This window comes from Eublepharis macularius, chromosome 2 (assembly GCF_028583425.1).
Source record: "Eublepharis macularius isolate TG4126 chromosome 2, MPM_Emac_v1.0, whole genome shotgun sequence".
NCBI classification, from domain to species: Eukaryota; Metazoa; Chordata; class Lepidosauria; order Squamata; family Eublepharidae; genus Eublepharis; species Eublepharis macularius.
This window is the reverse complement of record NC_072791.1, coordinates 149271469-149293119: the sequence shown is the minus strand read 5'-3', so window position 1 is coordinate 149293119 and position 21651 is coordinate 149271469. Positions and strand designations below refer to the sequence as shown.

Sequence of the window (21651 nt, the reverse complement as noted above, 5' to 3'; positions counted from 1 at the left end):
ATGCTAAACCTGGTGGATCTTGGCCTTATCCAGCAAGATGGTTCTTGGATCTGTGTTTTCATTTTTCCTGAGATGATGCTCATAAATAAAATATCTAAATAGAGACCAAGACCACATCTCTTGCCTTTTGGAACTCTTGAGAGCCTCATTGCCACAAATGATAGCTGAGGTTGTAAAACTGTTTCTGGATTTTAACTCTTCAAACTGCAGGTGGGAGAAGGACAGCATCACTGAATGAGCCTCCAGCGAAAATGTACTCTGTACACAGAAAATGAACATGTAATGGGTAAGGCTAAGACAATATCCTACTCCTTTAACTGCCACTTGTTGGCATACAAGAATGAGTTTCCCCCCCTATATATAAGTAATTACTCATGTTAACCCCCACCTACAGATTTTTAATCTGTTGAGTTATAATAAAAATGAGGCAAATTAGGCTTCAGTTCGCTATTTGAAATACTTTAGGAATTCTAGATTAACCCACAGTATAGCTTGTATTGTCATTGTTTGAAAGAAGGATGAGTCACACGAGCCAAACTGCAGGAGACTGGAGAACATTCCGAACCTGCTCCTGCAGTTCCTTTCTCACCTTTACTTCTCCTGTGGTTTATGGGGAAATACTGTCTTTTTGCCTGTCTGTCTTGGGTTGGAGCACAGGGAGGCTCTTTCTCACCAGCCACCAAAGAGCCTCTCAAATCTCTGGTTACTAAACACTTTATTTTCAACTGGTTCCTAGTTTTGTTCAGTGCAAGGCAACTGCTAGATTTTGTTTGCATTTGTATCAGTGAAAATACAACTCTGAACCAGTGTTTGGGGGATCAGATTCCATTGGACCCCTGCCGGGATGCTCCTGCCATTGGCCTTGGCCTTAGCTCTCGCTTCAAACTTTGCCATGATGTCACTGAGGGAACATGACAACGACACCCTCTTTCTATCAGCCCCAAGCCTCAATCTGTCAAAAGGGAGGAATAAGAATAAAAGCTATGGTTCACCATGTTACTGGGAGGAAACATTAAACATATATTGCAAAGCTACATCAAGAAAGTAACAAAGACATAAATGAAGCAACAGTATGAAGCATACTCCAGCTAGGCTTGGGCACCTGGGGATAGTTACCCTGAAATTAGCAAGCATCTCTCCATACTCAAAATGCTCAGAGAACTCTCACTTGAGAGATGTATTACCTAATCCTAGGTATTTGATTTATACTAGGCACGCACAGCTTATGATCCAGCTACCTGAATGCAACTCATCAGCCAAGATTGGTGCCCCACTAGGAGCTCAGTAAAGCCTATTCTTGTTGTTTGTCCAGAGCTGCAAAAACAAGAGAGTTTTCAAGCATCTGGAAAGCAGGCTGCATTTAGCCTGGCAAGTCACACATCAGCCAAAGACCATATCCACATCCCATGGATAGCCAAGAATGACTGTAAAAGACTGCCCCAGATTCCACCTTACCCAGGGAACAGGGTGAATAATAGATTTGCTTCTTTCCCCATAATGGATTGTGATTTTACATTGCAGCCCCCACCACTTAATCTTGAGAAATCCTGGTTTCTGTATTCCTTTCTTTCACCAAACACTGCCCACATATTTTTCAAGTTTATCTTCATAGCCATAAATGTCAGAAACATTTGTTTGCTTTTACAAAATGAATACTGACTTTCTCAGGATGCTGAACTCTTTCGCCTAATATAAACTTCTTTAACATAGTGTAATCACAGAATCCACATTTCACACATAGCTTGGACAGGGCAAGAAATCGCTGCAGGTTAGGGACCAATAATTTCCCTGTGACACCACTGGTATTATGAAAGTGCCTCAAACATAAGTCTTGTAAGCATAGGCTTAAAGAGCCAAAGGCCTTCTCATGCAAGAGTAGACTGGCCCTTGATCCCTTCACGTATTGTGATGGAAACTTCTGGGAGAAAACACTTGCACAGCTTCAATGTGCTGACCTCTTACCCTGAGAGAATGGGAGAAATGAGTGGAGAACCCAATGCAGCCACCTCAGCATTACTCCTCTTCATATAGTTAACTACTCCACTCACGAGAGCTGCATGACTTTGCCCGTTCCGTTAATATACTCAGCCAATTAAGGAACTTAAACTGCTGCCACAGCAAGTATCAATTTTCTGGGCTATGACCACTGGTCCCCTTGGACTTCTATCTCTATAGGCTTAGCCTCAATCAGAAACACCGTTCACAGAACAGAGATCAGATACCTTGCTGTTACAAATCTGGTGGCGCTCCTGACAACAACAAACCCAATGATCAAACAATGTCAATGATCCCCTATTTACACTCTCTCCCAGAAACAGAATTTTGGAGTGGGAGGTGGAGGCAGGAAAAATCACATGCTATGGGCTGAAGTCCTTGTGCCTGTGGAAATGCTAATCTGGATGCAAACTCATGTGAGGGCACACATGTGGCTGCCACAGGTTTACACAGTTACAACCCTTTTAGAACCATTACAATAAAGCACATTATATATATAAAACCACATATGGGTGCTGTTCATACAAATAGCCCTGCTGCAAAGGACCAGAAAACCCAGTGGTGACTCTACACTCTCCCAGGTATGCTTTTGCTATGGGCAATGAACCTACTCTAAATACTGGTAAGAAAGGATAAGGTATGACTTTGTTCCAAGCCAGAGTCCAGTACCATCTCTACAAGTCTGAGCCACAATGGTATGTGCTAAAATGAGAAATAGATACCTATGTCTACTTTTATAGGTTTCCCCGATGCCACCGCCACCAAATTCCTAAACAGAGGGTTGTGTCTGTGTGCCTCAGTGGAAAATCATCTGCTTTGCAAGTAGAAAGTCCCAGGTTCAATCCCCAGCATCCTCAGTCCAAAGGATCAGCTAGGCAATATGAAGGAACTCTGTCTGAGAACCTCAAGAAATGTTGTCAGTCACAGCAGACCACACTGACCTGGGCAGACCAATCATCTGACTCAGTATAAGGCAGCATCATACACAGGCAAGCAATGGAAACATTATACAGGGCGTAATGTGGAAACAGTGGTGAATTTGGACCCAGAGCTTTCAGTCTCTATCCTAGTTGAAACTGTGAACTTACAGGATAGTCTTCAGCAGCTCACACATTCTCCCACCCTCTGTTCTCCATCCAGAATGTGGGAACAACAACTATGTACCATGAGCATAAGTAGAAGGGGGAAATGCCTTGGGGCCAGGAAGGCAATGGATCTAATAAGTTGTTCACAAGAGGATCTTCTGTGATGATGGCAGTAGAGTACTTTGGCCCTTTTGTCTTTTTTTCTGACCACCACCCAAGCAGTAATAACTAGGGGTGTGCAAGGCCTACCTGTTTCGGTAAAACAAATTCGGTTTTAACTGAATCAGGTAACTGTTTCGGTATTCAGGGAATACGGAAACAGCAAGCCGATTCGGTATTCGCGTTTCGGCTTGATTTGGCCATTGTTTTCAATGAGAAAACCTCCCAGCTTTCCGGGAGTCTGGGGAGGGGGACATTTTCTGTCCGAATCACACCAAACTTGGTGGAGACCTTCTCCTAACTCTCCTCTAACTACCAGCAGTCCCCCCCAAGTTTCAGAAAGATTGGACTTTGGGGAGCCATGTTATGCCCCCCCAAACAAGATGCCCCCATCCTCCTACACTCTCCATGGTTCTCTTCGGGGAAAAACAAGTCATCTTTCTAGGTAGCTTGGGGTGGCATTTTGCAAGCAAAATGCAACCAACTTTCAGGGGACCTGCTCCCACCTGTCCTTCCACCCTCCACCAAGTTTCAGGCAGATCCACTTGGGGAGCCATTTTATGGCCTCCCAAAGAAGGTGCCCCTATCCACCTCCACTTCACTATTCCCTATGGGGAAAATAAGAGAAGCTTGTCTGGCTAGGGGTGGCATTTTGCATGCAAAATGCCCCCAACCTTCAGGGGCCCATCTCCTACCTGTCCTCCCACCCTCCACCAAGGCCCAAGCTGATCCCACTTTGGGGGGCCATTTTATGCCCCCCCAAAGATGGTTCTCCTGCCACACCACTTTGTCTTTCTACTGTGGGGAAGACTTCTACACCACAGAAACACATGGGATTGGGGCTGCCAAAGGCCACAGCCACAGTCCACCTGCACCCATACTGCCAAATACTACACACACCCTCCCCAAAACCTACCCTCCCCTGTCCTGTGGCCAGCCACTTTCTATTGATTCCTGTTATGGGAAAATCTCCCACAGCAGGAACCCACGGAATGTGGCATCTATGGCCACAGGCACAGTCCCCCTTTTAAATCTTTTCCCCCCACACAGCCCCACACTGACCCAAAGAAACCCTCCCCAACATTCCCACACCGGCCACTACCCCAGGAGCAGGCTGGCCAGCCATCACCCATTGTTCCCTGTGATGGGAACTTTTAAACTCTCTTTCCCTGGGCAATTATGCACAGCCCAGGGGTGCCACAATGGTGGGCACACTCCTGAGTGCGAGCTTGTCCCTGTGAAAGAGCACCTGAACCACAGACACCCTCCCTCAAATTCCCCCACCACCTACAGAGAAGGCTGGCCGGCCAGCCCCATTGTTCCCTATGATGAGAACCAACTGCACAACAAAGAATAAAACACAAACACACTGAATAAAGTTTTTTTAAAAATATTTTCTCACTTTCAAAGTACAAGTAGGCAAAGCATTGTGACACATTACACCAGCAGTCCCCCACACAGAAAATTAACACAACTCATTTAACATCAGAGAATCACCCAAAACCCAATTCCTGTCAAAAACACTTTATTTCTTTAACTGCTTTAGGTTACACAGTAGGAGGGCACAACAGGGCATGAGAACAGTCTACTACACAAAATAACACAACTCACATCACCATTTTTGACAGCAACAGTGTTTGGGTGATTCTCTGATGTGAAGTGAGTTGCAGTTAAAGAAATAAAGTGTTTTTGACAGGAATTGTGATTTTGTGATTCTCTGATATTAAGTGAGTTGTGTTATTTTTCTGTGTGGGGGACTGCTGGTGTAATGTGTCACAATGCTTTGCCTACTTGTACTTTGAAAGTGAGAAAATATTTAAAAAAAAACTTTATTCAGTGTGTTTGTGTTTTATTCTTTGTTGTGCAGTTGGTTCCCATCATAGGGAACAATGGGGCTGGCCGGCCAGCCTTCTCTGTAGGTGGTGGGGGAATTTGAGGGAGGGTGTCTGTGGTTCAGGTGCTCTTTCACAGGGACAAGCTCGCACTCAGGAGTGTGCCCACCATTGTGGCACCCCTGGGCTGTGCATAATTGCCCAGGGAAAGAGAGTTTAAAAGTTCCCATCACAGGGAACAATGGGTGATGGCTGGCCAGCCTGCTCCTGGGGTAGCGGCCAGTGTGGGAATGTTGGGGAGGGTTTCTTTGGGTCAGTGTGGGGCTATGTGGGGGGGAAAGATTTAAAAGGGGGACTGTGCCTGCGGCCATAGATGCCACATTCCGTGGGTTCCTGCTGTGGGAGATTTTCCCATAACATAGATGCAGAGGAGTTATCCGTGTTATTCTGTAGTAGCAAAATCAAAAAGAGTCCAGTAGCACCTTTAAGACTAACCAACTTTATTGTAGCTTAAGCTTTCAAGTATCACAGTTGCATCTGACGAACAGAACTGTGATTCTCGAAAGCTTATGCTACAATAAAGTTGGTTAGTCTTAAAGGTGCTACTGGACTCTTTTTGATTTTCCCATAACAGGAATCAATAAATTCAATAGAAAGAATCAAAAGAATAGAATCAATAGAAAGTGGCTGGCCACAGGACAGGGGAGGTTAGGTTTGGGGGAGGGTGTGTGTGGTATTTGGCAGTTTGGGTGCAGGTGGACTGTGGCTGTGGCCATTGGCAGCCCCAATCCCATGTGTTTCTGCAGTGTGGAAGCCTTCCCCACAGTAGAAAGACAAAGTGGTGTGGCAGGAGAACCATCTTTGGGAGGGGGATAAAATGGCCCCCCAAAGTGGGATCAGCTTGGGCCTTGGTGGAGGGTGGGAGGACAGGTAGGAGATGGGCCCCTGAAGGTTGGGGGCATTTTGCATGCAAAATGCCGCCCCTAGCCAGACAAGCCTCTTTTATTTTCCCCATAGGGAATAGTGAAGTGGAGGTGGATAGGGGCACCTTCTTTGGGAGGCCATAAAATGGCCTCCCAAAGTGGAATCTGTCTGAAACTTGGTGGAGGGTGGGAGGACAGGTGGGAGCAGGTCCCCTGAAAGTTGGTTGCATTTTGCTTGCAAAATGCCACCCCAAGCCACCTAGAAAGATGACTTGTTTTTCCCCATAGAGAACCATGGAGAGTGTAGGAGGATGGGGCACCTTGTTTGGGGGGGCATAACATGGCCCCCCAAAGTCCAATCTTTCTGAAACATGGGGGGTAGTTAGAGGAGAGTTAGGAGAAGGTCTCCACCAAGTTTGGTGTGATTTAGACAGAAAATACCCCCCCCCCCGACTCCCGGAAAGCTGGGAGAAGGTTTTCTCATTGAAAACAATGGCCGAATCGTTTCGGCAATCTCTGTTTCAGTATTACCGAAATTTTTCGGTATTCAGAAAAAGTTTCAGTAATACTGAAAAAACCCGAAACAGCCCTGATTCGGTATTTTTAACCTAATCAGAATACCGAATTGCACACCCCTAGTAATAACCACCATCTATGAGAGTTCCTGGCAACCTACTTCCAGCTCAGTGGCACGATAGTGAAGACTGGGCTGTGCGCATGCCATAGATCTACCTAATTCACCATGAAAACAAGGACTCTGATAACTGATCTTAAACTGGGCATCTTTAAATTTATTTCAGACTATGGAAATAGTACATTCCTACTGCTCCCTCCACCCCACCTGCTCCAGTGTGCAGAACAGCTTAGAAAGGTGTGTGGCAAGAATCTTGATGAATGGATGGCTTTGGGGCATCAACATTAGGGCTGAAATGAAATTTTGCAGTAATCCAAACAGAACTAGATTTAGATTTGGAATTTTAAAACATGAAATTTTGAACCATCACCTCCTCAGGAACAATTTTTACTAAATGACAAATGCCTCCATGAGTTCAATACTTGCCACAGGTAGTCTCCAACTGGTTCAGCCTGCAGCTGTTGTGGGTTCAAAACATCACATGAACAGGCATTCAGTGTCCTGTACAATTCCTGATCTCCTTTCCCAGATTCCACAATTCTTATAGATCACCCTGTTGCCAATTTTGCTGATCTCTCCTCCCAACATTTTCCTTTGCTATTCCAGCCCTTACTAAAAAAAAAAAATTGGGGACAGAGGTTATTCTTTTAGAAACACATTAATGTAAAAAAAGCCCATGTATTCAAATGCATATCTGGAATAATGTACCCTTATAGAGAACTTGTGTTCTAAACACAGCCTTGGGTAAAAATTTCATGAAAAACTTGCAGCTGTATCTGTTTTACCTCCTTTGGGTACAACTCTCCCTGACAGGGGTAGCAAGCTGTACAAAAGTATGTGTGAAGTTTAACATTAAGTCAAGAGAAAGTTCTCAGTAACCTGGGGCACATAAGAAGGCTTAGGAAGCTTGTCTAGGTCTTCAAAGATAACAGGCATTTATTATTCTCCCTGTCTGGAAGCCCTGATAAAGTGAAGGAAAGAGAAGGGGGGAGAGGGAGAAAGAGAATATCTGGTCCATTCTGTTCTGCGTGTGCCAAGTGAATGGGACTTTTATTTATTGACTTCATTCATACCCCACCTTTCTCCCCAATGGGAACCCAAAGCAGCTTACATCATTCTCCTCTCCTTCATCTTATCCTCACAACAACCCTGTGAGGTAGGTTAGGCTGAAAAAGTGTGACTGGCCCAGAAAGCTTCTATGGAAGAGTGGGAATTCGGACCAGGGTCTCCCAGATCCTAGTCCAACACTCTTACCCTTATACCATGCTGAAGGGAAGTTTATTACAAGGAGACCAGACTCTATGGGAAAATCCCACCATGATCTGCCTTCTAGTAGTCCCTGAATCAGGGTGCAGAGAAAGATGTGTTGAGTTACCAACTCTCAAGTCCAAAGCTCTTGTAAGTACTGTGTGTCAGGATGGAAATCAATTGGTCCAACTTCTTCCTAGTGCTGTGGTGATAGGATTTACCATGGTCAAATTTCTCCCTGACACACATCTTTTAAAGATGCAGGAGCCCTTTCAGACCAGTCATTGGCAATGCTGTTTGGTTGCGAAAGGCAGAGATCTCTCAGAAGGTCTGTATTCAGCACTTACATGGCAAGCAGGCGGGCTACTGTAGTGCCAAAGCGGTCAAAGATGTAGCCTGTCGGGAAGGTCATAAAGTTGTTCATGAAGGAACCAATAGTGAAGATGAGGGAGAACTGCTCATCCTGGGCACGGCAGTCTGCAAAGGGAGAGGGGATTTAGACAATTTCAGATCCCATATGGCTTGTATGCATCAACCCTCAAGTCCACACCCACCCACCCAAGTCATTCCCAGAAAACCCTTGTTCCATATTGTTAATCATCAGAATTCACTTTCTACGTGACAGATGTCAGGGATCAAACCCTGTGGAAACTTTCACAACCACTATATCAGCTGTATTTGTTCAGTTATGGCTCTTTAATGGTATGAAAATGCATACTGCATATCCTCAGAAGAACTCCTCATTCCTCTTTCAGATGTTCTAGGGTAACCCCTGGCACTTAAAAAGCCTGGCATGTCCTGGAGGTGAGTGTTTGGCATGATAGATTATGTCCATACTGGGTCTCTGTTTCAGCCTTCTATCCACATCAAAGCATATACCAAAACATCCCTGTGTTGTTTCTTGCACTTTTGCAGTTTACAAGCACAAAAAACAGCACAGGAATTAATACAAGACAGTGAGTCTGCCTTGCCAAGAGACAAGCAAAAACTAGGGACTACATCTGAGGAAGAGATGGGCTCCAGCCTGCCACTGGACAAGAAAGTCAGAGGATTCCTTCAAGTAGCTCTCCTGGCAAGGGAATCTAACTGATCATTTACAGCTGCAAGCTTGGGAGACAGACTGTGTTTGCAACTCCAAGCTCATCCCAAACATCTGCACATACTGATCAAACTCAGAGCTATTGAAAGTCAGTTGAGAAATAAACCACCCTACCTCCACTCTGCGTCCCTGACCATACCTCCATCCACTGAGGAATTTGCTGTCTGATTGGCAACTGGCACACACAGATCCTTGAAGTAGTGCATATCCTTGAGGACATAGACCAGGGATGCCCATCCGAAAATGACACCTGCAAAGCACATGCATTCCACCAGACCTGAGAGCAACGTAGCCAGTCGCTTGGCCTTTCCTGAGCTTTGATGCTCCATGGCATTGAGGACACTTCCCTGTTGATCTTGAAGGGATTCCTTTTCTGACCCTGCAACCACAGAGAAAATGCATAAGTAATAAAGCTTTAGATAATCTTGGAAATCTTTACTAGATATATCAGTCACACTCTGGGCCAGCAGTTCATACATTTCTAAGTTAGACAGAGGAAACCCTTATCTGCCACTGAAATAATGCCTCTGGGTTAGAATGTGTAGCAGCTTCCCTTCCAACAGCATGCAAGAATCTAGAAAGCAAAAAAATAAAAAAAATTCAAGATATACTAGTCCAGGTGGAAGCAAAGGGGGAAAATACGGGAACAATTTCATGGTAACTGCACAAGATAATGAGCAGGAACAAAGCAAGATTTCTTGATATCCGTCATAAAGATTGAGTCATGAGAAAAGGTCAGGTATTATAGGCAAAAAGAGAAACCCATTTTTCAACTATCTATTATTTGCCAATAGGTAAGCAATCAATGATCAGGCATCTCGGCTGGACTGCTAGAGTGCTTGGGATGGATAAACTGTTGTATTTTTAAAAGTGGGGTAAGTTGCAAAGTAATAAATACTGTTTTAAATTTAGTCTGTTGCCATTAGGAAGTTAAAACCCAGCTTACAAGCACGGCTGCTTATGAACAGATACCTCTAACTTGACACTGATAGTCCCATTCACCTACTGACAGAAAGCCCTGAGTCTTGTGAGCACAGGAAGAAATCCAGGGTCCTCCTAACCACTATGTCCTCATATCCCCCAGATGTCCACCACATTGGTAGAAGTGCTCTGGGTGTTCCATGCTTGGAACTTAATTCCCAGGCACAGGCAGCCCCTACTTGTATTAGGAATTGGACCATAGCATGCAGGGAGAGGGGGCTTAAGCCTCCCCCTTCCAGTGCTGTTTTCTCAACCTTTAGTGTAGTCCAGTACACCAAAACTTCCCAAATGGGGCAAAAAGAAGCTTACCAGGGATATTGCAAGTCAGGATAACAGCATGGGGGGAATGCTTACATTTCTTCTCACTATGCTCAAGGACCCCAGTCTAAATAAGACCCATATGCACCCAGGAATTAAATTCCAAGCACACAACCATCGGGGTATATCAGACTTCAGGGCCTCTGGTGAACAGGTGGGGGAAGGACACGAGGATTTTGTAATGTCTGAGTAGCCCCTACAGACTTCAGACCACCGATTTCAAGCCCTTAAACTGAAAGACAAAAGCTGCTACCATGTAGAATTTTAGTGCTGATCTGACAAGTACGAAAGGTGATCCAGTGTTCTGAGGAATGATTTCTGTTCCCCCCTCCCCTGGTCAGGATTAGCTCTCTTCCCTTGGGTTTATTCTTTCCTTTGTATTTTGTAATCATAGTGCATCCTAGCATAATCCTCTCCAGAGCTTTACAGAGAATATTAGGGATGCAATAAGACATTTTAATTATATGTCTTTATTACCATACAAGAAGAATTCACAGATATAGGTTAAGTCCACCAACTTTGCCATTGATATCACCAATAGATGCCTATTATGATATCACCACAAGAAATAAAATAGACCATGTGAACTATGAATATATGATGGATAAGCAAGGAAAAGTGAAAACAGCAAGAAATTCAATCACAAGGAAAACGTATCTCATGGTTGATGTATTATTAAACTTAAAGGACAATTATCCAAAGAAGGTGGCCGATTAAGAGAGAAAACAATGTTCAAACAACTAATGAGTAGAGAGTCAAAACACCTCTTAGGAAAAATATATAAAATTCTACTGCAATATGCCACAGAATCAGAACAAGTCAAAAATGTATGATTAAGTTATGCAAGATTTTGGAGAAAATATTTCTATGAGCCAATGGGAAAACTTAAGAGAGAATTGGTATAAAATGTTTTTAGATGGCATATCACACCTAAGAACATTGCAATAGCTAACAAAGATTATAGCAGAAGGTGTTGGAAATGTCAGTTTAAGGATGCAACATTCTATCATATGTAGTGGATATGTAAGAAGGCAAGAAGATATTGGATAAAAATACATAAAGAAATGCATAAGATATTAAAGTCCCATTTTGAGCTGAACCCTAAAAATATGTTATTAAATATTTTACCTAATAATATTATAAAAACACACAATGAACTTTTTAAATATACAGTGATGGCAGTGAGAGTAGTATATGCAGCAAAATCTTGCCCAGATGTGATTGAGTGGATGAACAAATTGCATGAATATGCATCTATGGTCAAATTAACTTCTTATATATATATATAAAATAGATCAATCTTAGAATTTCAAAAAATGGAAAGACTTTTTTGACTGTTGTTGAAAATTAAGAAAAACTAAGAATAGCTATTATTAAAATACATTAACCATAAAATTAACATTTTAAATTTTTGAATATAAAATGTAGAGTGTAAGGGGATGGAGAGGAGAAATAGTTTGTAGTATAATATGCTGTTATATATTCTGTTTCTATAGACTTTGTACATAGTTATATATTTTGCTTATGCTATTGTACGCATTGTTTACTGTCTTTACTATTTACTGTTTTCCTCAAAAATAAAATTTAAAACTAAAAAAAAAGGATTCATAGTGAATCTAAAATACGTAATTTTTATCTAATTGTGTCATCTTTCAGCAAGACACAACAGGGTAGAAGACAAGTGGCGTGCCTGACCAGGGCCACCCAGTGAACTTCAAGATTTGTACTTGATCTTCCCACATCCAAATCAACACTCTGCTATCCCACACCACACATAACACTTGTATGCTCATGATTTTGCTACAGATTTCTATGCATTACATTCCAGAAGACTTTGAATTCTGCTGTTAAGAGAAGTCCCATTTTCCCCCCACCAAGTAACAAGGCTGAGTTACATGATTAAAATGTATTGTCTGGTTTCACTACAGACTCCTGCAAGGCTGAATCACAAAAAGAACTGTGCTGGATAGTTCTTTAGTATGAATGCCACCAAAATATTTAAAAATACATTGTCTGCAATGAAGAAAGATGGTGTATGAGACAAGCTGCCCCTTGATTAAATCCCACTGAGCCCAGAATTCATTAGTTTGCCTTAGGCAAGCCACCATTCCCACAGCCACAATACTGGGATAAAAATGCAAGCCTATCTTACAAAGTTGTCACAAAGATGCCTCAGATAATAAATACATAGAACTTTGAACTTTTAAAACAAGCTACATTATTATTAGCTGTTCAGTGATATATACTGGCTGTACTTAAAGGCCAATACAAATATGAATTAAAATGCTACAGAGGAAGGGGTCTCAGCTGGGTCTAAGTGTGATGGAGAGATGCCTCTGACAGGTGACAGATGATTGCTAGGAGGAAGAAAGCAGGCAAGATGGGGAGCTGGCTACTCCCTCTGCACTCAGTTATGGGAGCTGATAACTTATAAGTGAGGGGAGAAAGGAATATTCAGCAGGAACTAGAGCCATGCAACATGGAGGTGTACTTTGCTCCCCCCACTTCTCCCTCTGATGGCCATATTTTATTTATTATGAACTATATTTAATGCAGAATACGAGAGAAGGACCCTTCCTCATTAGAGAGAAATGTCATGTTACAGCCTTGTTAAATTTTGCAATAAAACTGTGAGAGCTAAACAGACACTTGATACTTTATGCTTTTCTCTTACATGGAAAGTATAGAGGTAAAAGCATAAAACCCACTGTAGAATGTCCCACGTGATGACCTCACACACACATTTCTCTGCCTATCCATATGCTGGTTGCAGTTTTCCAACAAATCCACATCTCATGAAATGCACACATGCAGTCTCTGATCAAGACAATCTACGTGAAGATTGCATGCTTTTTCTTAGACCATAGAAGTGAAATTGTTGTTATCATTATAGTTACAGCTGCTGTAACTATAATGTTCTTTTCTTAAACCTGTAGCCAAGAATGGATGGCTGATATTTCCTCAATGGGAACTGATGTTTAGAGACAGTTGCCTGATAGGTGGGGATTCTCTATGTGTGTGTTTGAAAGATGTACCCATCAGAACTGGGAGAAAGTGACACAACCCCTCCCCCTCTGCTGAATGGAGAGGCCAGGCCCAGGAGTATGTGTGAAGTAGCAGCAGTTGCCATGGTTGGGGAGGGGGATTGGTTGAAGGTGAATCACCTAAGGGGTACAAAATCTCTCTTTGAGAATATTATGGGGTAGCAGCTGTTGCCAAGTAGGCCCCCTCTCCTGCTTTAAGGCCTGCCATGGACTGTGTTAAAGTTTCCTGCATCACTGTTTTACTGCTACACAAAGATTGCCCTGCACGTGTGTGTGTTCTGATACACGTGTCAGTTTCCTGCCTGCTTGCTAATTACCTTGCTGCTGCAATAGACTGTAGTTCCCTGACTCCATGTTTGGTTAACTGCACAAAGGACTCTCTTCCTGGGCAGCCCGGCCCAGACCTGTATCTGAACTTCCCAGTGTGTGTTTGGACCTTATTACAAGTGCGCCCCGTGCCTGCATTGCCATCTGCCACGGACCGTGCCTGTTCCCTGCTTTGGACTGTGTTTTACGTGATGTTCTCCCTGCCTCCATGGAAGCCTGCCTCATATGGGCCCAAGCCGCTGCTAGCAGCCGGGCGCCTGCCAGGGAAACCTCCAGCAAGCCTGGCTAGGCGCTCCCTGGTCAGTTCCCACTTGGAGCCTCCCCGCGGGCCGGTCCCCGAGCTTGCCCTCGCCACCGGGCAGCCTGCTATCCAGCCCCAGCTATGCCCAGCCGGCATCCATGTTCTTAGGCAGCCAGAAGACCAAGAGGAAAAGACTGCTTTGAGAAGCCATTTCGGCGAAGCAGGCACACCACGTCCTCAGCAAGAGTACCTCGCCCCGCTCTGCATATCTTAGGAGCTGCCCCGGAGAAGGAACTAAGTGCCGACCATCCCAAGCACTTAGAGAATGCATCTCAAAGAAACCTCCGCATTCCAGAGCTGATGACATCAGGACAAGCCCTGTCCGCTGGAACATCCATTCAGCCCACTCGGATTTCCCCCTCCCTCTTTTGTCCCCTCTTCCTGAGGTGTCACTTATCACAATCAGATTACCAAAGTGGCCCATCTAAGCCATTCAGTAACCCATTAGAACCTTTGTTTTAATCTGTGAGAACCACCAAGTACAGCACCAGCCCCAGGGTACGTTTTGGGGTATTTAAGCCGGTCTCCCAGACCGCATGGTGAGCGTGCCACCCCTATCCAGAACCCCTTGCTGTCTGTCCGTGGATCCATTGCTGGCATTGGACCACCTCACTGTTGTGTCTCTGCTCCGCTTCAGGATAAGTGAGTATTCCCCCTATCATCGTTGGGAACCTGCTAATGCGAACGTCTCTATATTTCTTACTCTGTATTTCCTAGTCCTTGTGTGCTTTCTTGTATGTATGTGCAAGTTCAGGCTTATGCCACACTACTAGTAAAGACACGTGTTTGTTGAAACTATTTGTAGTCTGCCTCTTTGTCACTAGAGTGTCTGGAATCGGGACCTCCGTAAACACAGGTTAGATCCGCACTATTTTTAGTTACAGACTGCTAAGCTAATTTCCCCATTATAAAAAGCAGTTCTGGTAACACAGCCATATAGGAGGGCCTGTTTGCCTTCATTAATGCTTTACAACAACACTCCTAAGTTTCCAAAGCTCTCTTACCCCAAAGATTTTATCACCATTTGGGGAAGGGGAGAACTTCAACAACAACAATATATTTGCCTAGGACCATCAGTGTATAGACTGAGTACTTCAGACGGAGCCCTGCCTTGAACTGCTTACAATCTAAACTTAGAGACTGCAGGCATGGGGAGAGATAAGAAAGAAAGGGGAAGGAGAGAAAGGCAAGGGTAAAAAAAGACATGAATGTGAGCAAATGCACTTCCACGTGATCACAGATTACACAAATAATCATTGCCAAACAGGAATGCACCCTCCATCTCCATCCCACATTCACAGATTCACATCCCACCATCTGCTCAACTTAAGACACCCAACTTTCTATCAATCACCTATCCTTTTGCTTGACATGTGTCTATGCCACTAGTTACCCTGCCACTATCTATGACACTACCATCCTCCTATCTTCTGCTGGCAAGCACATCACCATGGTATTTCTTCAGCTCTCTATATTATGTGTAGGGTTAGGTTTTGTCTTCAGTTATTGTGGTGGGCTGTACATAGATAGATAGACAGATCCGTGCAAGTGTGTGTGTGTGTGTCGCATTGTATAACCTTCAGAGCTGCAGCTTTGTCTGTGAATCATTAATCACACATTCTTTTAATAAAAGCCTGTTCCCTCTCAGCTGTGGGTGGTGGTAAATGTTAAAAATAATGTTCTGCATTTCTGGGGCCCTTGTAATCCACAGCCCTATCAACATGTTCCACCTAAATTAACTATACAAGTGCAACTTCAGTTCCTGGTAAATGACTACCACCAAGTCTCCTCACTTAGAAGGGAGGTGGGGCCCACCTTTAAAGGACGAGACCTGCTCCCTTCCACTTTCTGCTCAAATACAGATTCAAGCTTCCTCAGCTAGACCATGCTGAGGGGTGTTGAGGTGGAGGAACAAGTATTTCAACTTTCTCTCTGGGAAGCTGATCTCACTAATGTTTTAGTAAAAACCATAAAATAGGATTTGTAGATCAAAGGGTGAAAAGAGTAAACAGGTGACATAAACAAAAATAATTTTAAGGCCCATCCACTTTCTCAAATCAGAGGGATACTTCCCAAGCTAGAGCCATACCTATCCCACTGGAGCTAAAAAGAATCTGCTTTCCTGAGCCTGCCTCATCTATCAACCCAAACAGATGCTCCTACTGTGTACTTATTTCTCATCTTTCTCTCATCATCTTCTTTATAACAGGCTGAGATTCATTAGGTACATCTTTTTATCCCTCCTACCAACTATTTTTCAGATTCTTACCTAGTCCCCCCACACACGCACACAGCCACCCTCCTAGGTACCTCTCAAGCAATAACAATGATAATAATAATAACTCAAGTTTATCCACAAAACAATCTTTTCCTCACTGCCTATCCTTCCCTCTCTTCTCTGAGTCAGCCTCCCAGATATGTAATCCTCCTCCCTCACTGCTCATAGCATCTGGCTTCTCTTTACCACATTTGGTTATTTTCAAAATGTCCTCATATTTTTTCACAAAGATCATATTTTTGGATAGGCTTTTACGCTGGGACCAAGCCAGAGCAACAGGAGCAGTGGCAAAATGTGCAGCTGACCTACCTATGCCTCTCAGTGTAAGGAGGATCTCCTTGGTTCTCCACAAGATGCTCTCAAAACAGAATCTAGAAAGCACACTTAGGCTCCTCACAAGGGAGAGCACTTCCAGATACAGACAGCACAGCTGAGTGGAGTCATCAGAACAGGAAGCAGACACTGGCCCTGAACCATAGAGCTGGAACTAGCTGCCAAGGGAACACCCACAGAAGCCTCCTCTGTAAGCTACCCCCCTCCCTGTACAGGAAAGGAAACAGATGTTGAGATGGCAAACACACTTGTAGCAAGAACCCACATGTTCCGCAGACATACATAAACTCCTGTGCATGCAATGGGAGCTCTGACACATTAGTATATGCACATTTATGCAGGTACAACTGTTCTGGATCTCTCTCTCCTATTCAGTGTCCACCAGACATATTTTTGCACACTACTTTCCCCCCCAAGTGTTTGCTTATTATTCATGGGGAAGCTGAGGCATGCACCAACTTCCTAATCCCTATAGTAAATTAAATATATGTGATACACAAACATAGGCCGTTTTCACACTGTCTATAAATCACGTGAGACTCACAGAAGGCTGCCGGCTTTCTCACCCGATTTTTGACGCCATCTGTTTACAAAATGCCACAAATGGTGATTTACGGCGTTTTTTAATCGGGTGGTGTTAAAAATCGCACGAGGAAGCCGGCAGCCTTCCGTGAGTATCACAGGATTTATAGACAGTGTGAAAACGGCCATAGGTTGCAAACGCATCACTTTCCTTGAAGTCCTACTTCCACAACAGTTGGTCTTGGTGTTCCTTAAGGGTTAGGAACACAAAAGTCCTGGTCTCTTGCTTTAATTTTAATAAGACTTTCTATTCTGTAACCTGTCTGCACAGCCATAGATCATTAGAGGTGCACATAAGGACCAGAGGTGACTTTCAGTCAACCATGAGTGACTATAATCAGCCCCACACATTTAGAATTAAGAAACATGGTTTCTAAGTTTAGAAATTGTGACTTCCACGCTATTTGTTTTACTATTTGTTTCTACAAATTAACCCCTGGGTATTCTTTTCCAAATCCACCCCTTCTCTCACAGCAATAATATACAATGCACAAGTATGAGTCTAGGCTGGCACTCCCCTTCCTACTATCAACCTAGTTTCAGGGGCCTGCTCTTATCTCAGCCACCAGACTAGAAAAGTAGTCTGGCAGCCTGTTATCTGCTGGTGGCCCTCACAAGCTCCCACTAGCATAGTTTTCAGTTTCATTTACAGAGCTGTCATCTGCATAACATTCGACTACTGGCTTACTGATAAAAAAATGTCCCCATTGGGGCATTTTCCGCTTTGGATGCTTTAAAGCAGAAGTGTCAAAGGCAAATGCAATGGCTAAGCTCCCCACCTAGCAGATATGCAGGGATCACACCAACATTTTCTTCCCCAAGGAAAATGTTCATTCCTCCTGTATTTGAAACTTAGCCATCAATTTCACCTGCATCGCTAACTTGAAAAATTAGGTTTTTACTGTTCCTATGGGAAATGATCTATTCTTAAAAAGCATCAGCATGATTCTGATACTAGTAGAATTATGTATGTACATATTTGCCTTCATGTGATTTGGAGACCCCAAAATATTCAGCCACAAAAGCAGGACTGTGACACACAAAACTGCCAATGATAGATGGTGGCCATAAATAGCAGTATTTCTATCCTCCATAAAAAGTCCATCATACGCCTCTGAAGGAGGAGTATTCATATTCATATGCACAGCACAGCACGGCACAGCACTTCACACACACACACATACAGAGAGAGAGAGAGAGAGAACCCCCAACACAGGAATGACAGGGAGTCTCAAGAGCAAGAATCCACTCCCCCAAAAGTCGGTCATCAAAAAGCACATGCACCTAACTGAGATCTCATCGGCATCAATGTGTAGATGACACCCGCCTCTTTCTCTGTTTTCTATCAAAAGGACAGTAGAAAGCATGCAACAGTAGAGAAGCAATGAAATACCTGCACACTCCCCTCATGAAGATTAGGTATCCTTCTAGGTGCAGAAATGCATCTTGGATTTAAGAGTTGTGTATGCCTACTAGAGATGGGCATGAATTGAATTACGACCCAAAAAACTGCACGAACCAAGCTGGTGTATGGTTCGTGAACCAGTGGTTCATTGAAGCTCGTTTCCACAAACTTCCATGAACTGGTCTACTGGTTCGTTTGGGTCATAAATGGACAGTTTAAATGGCCATTTCTCCAGGGAAATGGGCATATAAACTTTTCCTGTGGCTTGCAAGTGGCAGGTCCCTTTAAAGGGGGATCCCCCCTTGCCCCCTACCAGCTGATAGTTTAAAGGGACCTGCCGCTTGCAAGCCGCAGGGCCCTTTACACTGCCCAAACCCCAGCCCCCACCCCCCACCCCACCCTGTGGCGGCCATTTGAGGGGCAGGAAGGCTGCTTTCGGCTTCCTCCACTGCTGAAAATGGCCTCTCTGCCCCTCAAATGGCCGCCGCGGCCCGAGGGTGGAAAGGCTGTTTTCGGCCTCCTCCGCCACCCTGCGGGCCCACGCAGCAGTGGAAGAGGCCAAAAATGGCCTTCCCACCCCTTGCGGGAGGAGGGGGAGAACTGCCGCAGGCCCGCAGGGCAAGATAAGTGTGGGGCTGGGAGGTGGGGGTTGAGGTGGGGGCAGTTTAAAGGGCCCCAGTGCCTGCCAGCTGATAGTTTAAAGGGACCTGCCACTTGCAAGGCAGGAAAGGGCCCTTTAAACTGTCAAATGCCCTTTTTCCTGCCACTGCTAAGCGGCCAGAAAGGGACATTTAAACTCCACAAACCACAAACTGGTTCATAAACTTGCCCCAGTTCATGCCAGTTCGTGGTTTCTGGTTTGCAAAAACCCACGAACCACGAACCTCATGGTTTGGATTTTTTGTGGTTCATGCCCATCTCTAATGCCTACATCATGCCCACCTTGCTTTTAAAAGCATTTCATTCATTCTAAATGAGAAAATATTTTATCAGGGTTTTTTTTTCTGTACTCCCGCAAATTTCCAAAAGGTAGTGGTGGGGCAACTCTACCATTTTCCCAGTTTTTTCCTAGCCTTGACATCTCTCAACCAAATAAAGGCTCTTTTAATCAGAAACACAGCTGAACAAGTGTTTGGCATTTTACTTCCAACAGATGGGTTTGCACTTCCTTTGAAAGTCTAGATTTGTTTCTTGAGGTGCTTCTATCTGTGCTACAAAAGTCAAGTGGCCACTAGGGCCAGGTTTGCCTTTAACCAGCTTTGGTTTGCCAGCTGTGCCTCTTTTAGGCAGGAGGAATTTGACCATGGCCATTCATCCCCTAGTGGTACTGTTGTGGTCCTGTGGAAAAGAATTTTGAAAGTGCAACTGGCCCAAAATGCAGCTGTTGGTAAAAGCAAACTGCCAAGAGTGTATTACTTTCATTTTCCTCATTTCCCTCAATCTGCTTCCATTGCTAGTTCATTTCTGGACTCAGTCCAAAGCCCTAGACAGTCTTGGACCACAGTATCTCAAGGCCCACCTCCGCCCACGTTCCAGTCTGTGCACTGCCAGAAGAGATCCTCCTCCAGATGCCCCACTGCAAGAAGTACCGGTAAGTAGTTATGAGAGGAAGAGCCTTCTGTTTGCTGTCCAAAGGGATGCTCACCTCTCTGCACCCTTGCCAGCATCCTCTAGCCTGAGAAAGACCTTCCTTTTCACAAGGGCCTTTCCTGCCCATGTTGCTATTTAATGGTTGGATTGTCTCATTCTTAAAAAAGCCAATGTTGGGCTTAAACAATGTAAATTTTAAATATCACAGGAGAAGCAGCTAAGGGCTGCCTTCCTGGCTGATGGCTTTGTCTTTATTGTTATACTAAGATCTTCATCTTCTATACTTGCAGTTTGAACTGAAAATCCATTATTTTAAAATAGAAAGGGATTTAAATGTATTAAGTACACAAGCAGGCCTTATAAGATCCCCAGGACTCACCCTGCTTTATAAAAGATTTTCAGACTGTTGCTATTTCTGTCCTCCTAAGGAAGACATAGACTGGATCCACCTATTATAGGACACTGCAGTATGGATAGCCTGCCTTTTTCCAGGGAGCATCCTCTAACCTCCTTTAATCGATACAATGAAATATGAAAGCAAGGCAAAGTACGATTAAGAAATGAATCCCTACTGAGCTGGCCGTTGAATAAGTAGGGAAGAAATCTACTCTACTTTTGAAATGAAAGTGATAAGAGGAAAAGTAGCAGCGAGTACTCCCTATATTTCCTTACAGTATAAGTACATCACCTCTCAACCAAATAGGTCCACAAGGTAGCATACAACAAGAACAAATCGACAAAAATAGTTGATAAAACTTAATTTAAAGACAAATTTAAGATACTGCCATTTAAATATGGTTGGTTACAATATAGACAAATTAAAGATTTATTTGATTCAGAACATAGAATGGTTTTAGAATTAAAAATTCAGAACTAGAGGAACTATTATTGGGGGATAATAGTAAAGCAATATCTAAAATGTATAAGTTGTTATTGAAGTGGTTTACAGAAGGGGAAACAGTCAAGGTGCAAATGGTAAAGTGGGCCATAAATTGTAATAAGGAAATAGCGAAGGAAGCATGGGAACAACTATGGAAAAATAACTTTAAAATATCAATTTGTACCAGTATTAAAGAGAACGGTTATAAAATGCTGTATAGATGGTACTTAACACCGAAAAAATTAGCTATAGCTAACAAACAGTTATCGAATAAATGTTGGAAATGTAAGGAGCGTGAAGGTTCTCTGTTTCATATGTGGTGGACTTGCCAAAAGGCTAGAGACTTCTAGTCTAGAATATGTGCCGAGATGTCTTTGATATTACAATATAATGTTGCTAAAAATACAGAAATGTTATTACTATCTTTACATTTAGAAGATGTTAATAGAAATGATACGATATTGTTATATTATATGATAGTAGCAGCAAGAATTTTATATGCTCAATACTGGAAAAAAGAAGTACTGAATATTGAAGAATGGACAAGGAAGCTGTTGTACATGGCCGAAATGGACAAATTAACTAGAAATCTGAAAGAGCAAGATCCAGAAATTTTTTTGGAAGACTAGAAGAAGTT

General features: G+C 43.5%; 1 protein-coding gene across 6 annotated transcripts in view; it reads right to left on the bottom strand.

The window, feature by feature from the left end:
• Positions 1-21651, bottom strand: part of SLC43A3 (solute carrier family 43 member 3) — a 71577-nt gene that overhangs the window by 23488 nt on the left and 26438 nt on the right. For 3 of the 6 annotated variants that reach the window (XM_054970894.1, XM_054970893.1, XM_054970890.1), the window contains exons 2-3: positions 9115-9354; positions 8224-8353 (exon numbers count right to left, since the gene is read on the bottom strand). In XM_054970894.1, coding sequence (XP_054826869.1) covers positions 8224-8353; positions 9115-9304 — 320 coding nt within the window. In that variant the 5' untranslated portion in view covers positions 9305-9354. Of the gene's footprint in view, positions 1-8223; positions 8354-9089; positions 9355-16533; positions 16648-21651 lie in introns of those variants that run through there. The other 3 variants (XM_054970895.1, XM_054970891.1, XM_054970892.1) reach the window with 3 other exon arrangements.